This window comes from Penaeus japonicus, unplaced genomic scaffold (assembly GCF_977035675.1).
Source record: "Penaeus japonicus unplaced genomic scaffold, GWHDUDI00000001_assembly GWHDUDI00000021, whole genome shotgun sequence".
NCBI lineage: Eukaryota > Metazoa > Arthropoda > Malacostraca > Decapoda > Penaeidae > Penaeus > Penaeus japonicus.
The window spans coordinates 27,945,406-27,950,405 of record NW_028234423.1 but is presented as its reverse complement, the minus strand read 5'-3'; the positions used below and the strand labels follow the sequence as shown (position 1 = coordinate 27,950,405).

Below are 5,000 nucleotides of genomic sequence, written 5' to 3'. Positions count from 1 at the left end.
TGTGTGTGTGTGTGTGTGCATGTACGTCTTATTACATGTATACTAGGTGCTACATTAGAACATGCTTTTCAATCCTTTCTCCTACCATAGCTTGACAAATCTGAGTGTTCTTTCCATGGTTGAAAACCATATTTGTCGTAGGGAATATTGCAGAGTATTCGAAAAGAAAACAAAAAAGTCGTATGATAGTATGGAAAGTAAAAAAAAAAAAAAAAAAAAAAAAAAAAATCGAAATTCTGAGGAGAAATGAAAACAAATCGTGGTTTCTATTCAGTATGACATCTATTCCATGTCATGTTCCTAATCCATTGCATAATCATAATTATGATTTAGTGACCATATCCAATGTGTCTGAAACTTTCGTTGGTCCACCGTGTCAAAAAAATAAAAAAAGAAAGAAAAAAAAAGTTCGGGCTTCGGATTGGCTATCGCATATGCTAAAAGAAGAGTGTCGCAAACCAGACCAAATACCAACCAAAAAGACAATACAATGCTTAGTTTCCTTCACGAACCAAACGTCATTTTACTGCTGTATTATTTGCCTCTGTGATATACCTGTGCCTGGTATATTAGAAAGTAATTTTAAGTAAAATGATTAATGAAGCCAATTTTACATCCAGAAGCATTAAACTAAACTAACACGCTAAATTTTCAAGAGATTTTATTATTTAATTCTATATATTTCCGATGAAAAACAAAACATCAACAAACTTTTCAACGAATGTATTGACCCTGAATAATAGCTCTAAATTTTTTGATGATTTTATAATACATATTCGAGTTTATCTATCAGAATGATCTATACTCCATCAACATGAGAATGTCAGCTTACTGCCTATTCATCTTATAATATACGTGTGAAGACAATTGACATACATTAACTCCAAATGGCTTTTCTGCCCTACACTCCAGTGTCTGTATCATTTATTGCAACCCATTAAGGATATAGAAACGTATTCACGACTTTCATGTTTTTGTGAATTTTGGTGGACTTTTCTCTTTATTACATTTTAATCAATCATTTTTTGAGTCGTTACTGTTTGTTATTATCATGATTATAAGACTTTTGTTGTCCTCATTCTCATCATTAATATAATTTTTGTTATTGTTGCTGTTTATCATCCGTTTTATATTGTTTAAGGCCTTCATATGTAATATTTTAGACCTTTAATACCATTGTTCTTATTATTGTACTCTAGTTATTAATAATACTGATAAATATGATTATTTTACAAATCATGATTATAATTCCTTCTGCATAGTTAATTTCCATTATCAGCATCATAATTATAGATTATGTATGTTTATATATATACATATATATAACTGTGTATATATACATGTTCGTATACTCCCTGACCGTGATTCGAATTCGGGACATCTGAGTGAGAATCCCGGCGGCTAACCCGATCTCGATTCACGGTCATTGAGGTGTATTTGTATTTCTATATTGATTGCATTACTTCATTCTTCCATCTTTCATATGTGTTCAGATTTACTAAAACATATGTATGTATATAAATATATTCGTATGTATATGTATAATAATTGGAAAAGTACAATTATCGCCATTCTGTTCTGGGCCATTAACTCTTTTTCGCATAAAAAAAAAAAAAAAAAAAAAATGTTTGGCGTTTATCCGTCAATTCTACCTGTAAATTGATATAAATCTATTAATGTAGACTGTTACATATCTGGCATGTCAGACATACATATATAGGTATGTGTGTATAATAAGTTCATATAGTAACCCATATATCCATACTATTTTCATGGATTAGCCGTGCCTATTTCTTAAAAATGTCTCCGAGACCCAAATTCACCTGTACCTTTAATGATTTAAAGAAATAACATTCCTCTAAAGAACATCATCTTTATTCTATACTCATTTTACATCATAGTTTCTAGTTGCCTGTTATTCAACGGCCATAACCTCTGTGTCCGAATCCACCGTGTCCAAATCCTCCGTGTCCGAATCCTCCGTGCCCGAATCCTCCGTGTCCGAATCCTCCATGGCCAAATCCACCGTGTCCAAACCCTCCATGTCCGAATCCTCCATGTCCACCAAAGCCAGGGTCGGGTACGGGATTCGCCCCAGCAAACACCACAAAGAGGGCAACGCAGACTAGTACAATAACCTGCGAAAAATACGAAAATATCACAAAGAAAATCATAACTCTTACATTTTCTTCAAAATTCTACAAGAGCGACGAACGCGCTTATTCTGAGATTGGGAACTTACACCCTTGATCATTTTGAAGTCAGTGTGACAAGACAACTGTTAGCTGTAACACCACGTAAGATTTATATACTCCACTGCCCGATCAATCACGGCCATTCCGTTCCTCAAGCAAGGACAAAGAAAAGCGAAATTTGACCTTCAAACTCTTGGCCGAATCGAATTCAGACTCGGAAGCTTAAAACAAATGCGGTTGAATACTGTCAGCTCAGAACAAAAGAATAACGTTTTTCTCTATATTTGCTTGCAAGTGTGCGTGGGGTGTGATTTATTTTCTGCTCTGCGTTATCATTTAATCAATCAACACGGTAATAACAATGTATGGAATCATTATCAAAATCGTTAATGTCTATATTGTTTTTATTATCCATTTAATTTCATTTTATCATTAACATCATATATCAATAAATGTTACTCTTATTCATTTTATCATTAACATCATATATCAATAAATGTTACTCTTATTCATTTTATCATTAACATCATATATCGATAAATGTTACTATTGATTTTGATGTTGATATTACTTTCGCTAGCTGTTGTTCTTTTTCTTATCTTATTAATGAAGTTATCATTATTGTAATTGGCAGCACTATTTGTTAACCATTATATAGTTGCTATTGTTACCAGCAACATCCTTTTATTCATCGTGTTTGTCATTCTTATTGCTTATATCATCCTCATTATCACTACTATCAACATTATTATTTTAATTATCATCATCATTGTTATTATCATTTGAATTATTGTTATTTTTTCATTATAACAATAAAAACAATGAAAACATGATAGTGATAGCAGCAATGATAATATTAAAAATATATAATTCATCATAGTAATGATGATAATGATTATGATAATAATAAGAGTAATAATAATAATTATTATTAGAAGAATGATAATAAGTATTATAATAACATCGAGAGTGATAATAACATTGATAATAAAATAATAATTATAATAATGAAAATATTATCAATCATAATAATAGTAAGAATATTAATAATGGTCATATTAAAAGTAATTACATTAGTAATGATAAAGGTATTAACGATAATAATGACGATTATAGTAATATAATGATAACAATAGTAATAATAACGATAATGATAACCATCATCATAATGAAAGTAATAATAATGATAATAACAACACCAACATCAGTAATAGTAGTAATATTATTAGTATTACTACTAATCACCATAATTTCTAGCATTATATGTTGTGTGTATGTGTGTGGTTATGTGTGTGTATTTGTGTTTGTTTGTGTGTGTATGTGAGTGTATACATATGTTTATATACATCTATGTTAACTCTTTATATACTCTCTGATGTAACCCTTAAGTAACCTGGGCAACACAGTTATTCGTGGTGTCTCTTGCGATATGCAACTCGTCACATGTGTAGTTCCATGGACCAGAGGAGGCTTCGATTATTTTGATAAATTGAATTGATTTATTAGCAGAACGGTACATTGATATAAATTACGTAATAAGGTCCGTTGGTTACCAGAATATTGGTGGTGTATATAATTTCTTGTTTAAATAGTCCTTAATTGTATTGATGTTATCAATGTCTTCTTTATTATTCTTTTAGCATTATTACAATAAGAATCGCAGTAATAGTAAAAGTGATTTGAGACATATTAGTTTTGCATTTTTATTTTTAGTTCTTAAATCTTACATATGATCTTTTATAATGTTCCTGAAATCATTTTCAATTGACTAAATGTTTTTAATATCAGCTTTCTAGTTATTTAAATTTACTTTATCGTCTGAGGTTTACAAATTCAAAGATTCGTTGGTTTTGTTTCAGCGACCATAACCTCCAAATCCACCGTGTCCGAATCCACCATGTCTAAACCCTCCATGTCCGAATCCCCCGTGTCGGAATCCACCATGTCCGAATCCACCATGTCCGAATCCACCATGTCCGAATCCACCATGTCCGAATCCACCATGTCCGAATCCTCCGTGCCCACCATAACCAGGTTCAGGCTCAGGATTGGCTCCGACGTATGCCAAAAGAAGAGCAGCGCACACCAGGGAAATCACCTGCGAAATTAGATAGACAAGAAATGTATATGTGTGTGTGTTTCATGAATTCAGTAGTTATTGCAATGTTCGATTAAAACCGATAATCTGACATCACACATATATCTTAATATCTATTAATAATGTTCCACAAGAGCGTCATTACTTTATCTAGTGAACATAAACTTACTGTCTTGATCATCTTGAAGTCGACTTGAAAAGACAACTGGCAGACAAGAGCTAAGGATGGATTTATATACTCCACAGAAGAGCTTATCATGGCGTTCATCTGCCCCCGGCGCAAGCCATGAATTTCCTACCGTTCATTTTTCTGACGAGTCCAATTCTATTTGCTTTTCCAACGAAAGAAATAGGTTTTTCTTTCTTTCTTTCCCTCTTTAACTCTCTCTCTCTTGCTATATCATCTTGTAATATTGAGCAATTAAGATGTTAGATTATTAAGATAATAATAATGACGTAATTTTGTTAGTAAGCAAGGTAGATAGTAGGTTAGTAATAGATATATAGAGGGTTCAGATAGAAAGGAGGTGGGGGCGATCATTTCTAATGGAAATCCAATTTTTTTAAGTAGGTAAACAACAACAAATACGAAGATATGATTTGGATTATGTAACTTATTATTTGATATCATCAATATGATACAAAGATATTGTGTACCAAAAAATCAGTTTTAGGTAAGGAAAAGCTATATATGATAGTCAGTATTA

At 31.8% G+C, this 5,000-nt stretch overlaps 2 protein-coding genes across 2 annotated transcripts; both read right to left on the bottom strand.

Annotated features, from left to right (window-relative positions):
• Window positions 1-1,890: 1,890 nt before the first annotated feature.
• LOC147469540 (uncharacterized) lies at window positions 1,891-2,266 on the bottom strand. The gene is made up of 2 exons (XM_086548558.1): window positions 2,243-2,266; window positions 1,891-2,138 (listed from the first exon to the last, which is right to left on the bottom strand). Exons 1-2 carry the CDS (start codon window positions 2,252-2,254, stop codon window positions 1,920-1,922), a joined length of 231 nt encoding a protein of 76 aa, XP_086404684.1. The 5' UTR covers window positions 2,255-2,266; the 3' UTR covers window positions 1,891-1,919.
• A 1,482-nt stretch (window positions 2,267-3,748) lies between these two features.
• On the bottom strand, window positions 3,749-4,552 carry LOC122247385 (uncharacterized). Its single transcript, XM_086549126.1, has 2 exons — window positions 4,463-4,552; window positions 3,749-4,299 (listed from the first exon to the last, which is right to left on the bottom strand). The coding sequence occupies exons 1-2, from the start codon at window positions 4,550-4,552 to the stop codon at window positions 4,051-4,053; spliced, it is 339 nt and encodes a 112-aa protein (XP_086405252.1). The 3' UTR covers window positions 3,749-4,050.
• Between the last annotated feature and the right edge of the window lie 448 nt (window positions 4,553-5,000).

Coding starts and splice junctions, on each gene's coding strand:
- LOC122247385 (XM_086549126.1), bottom strand. CDS start 4,552: ATGATAAGCTCTTCTGTGGAGTATATAAATCCATCCTTAGCTCTTGTC. Junction 4,300..4,462: donor ACTTCAAGATGATCAAGACA/GTAAGTTTATGT, acceptor GTCTATCTAATT/TCGCAGGTGATTTCCCTGGT.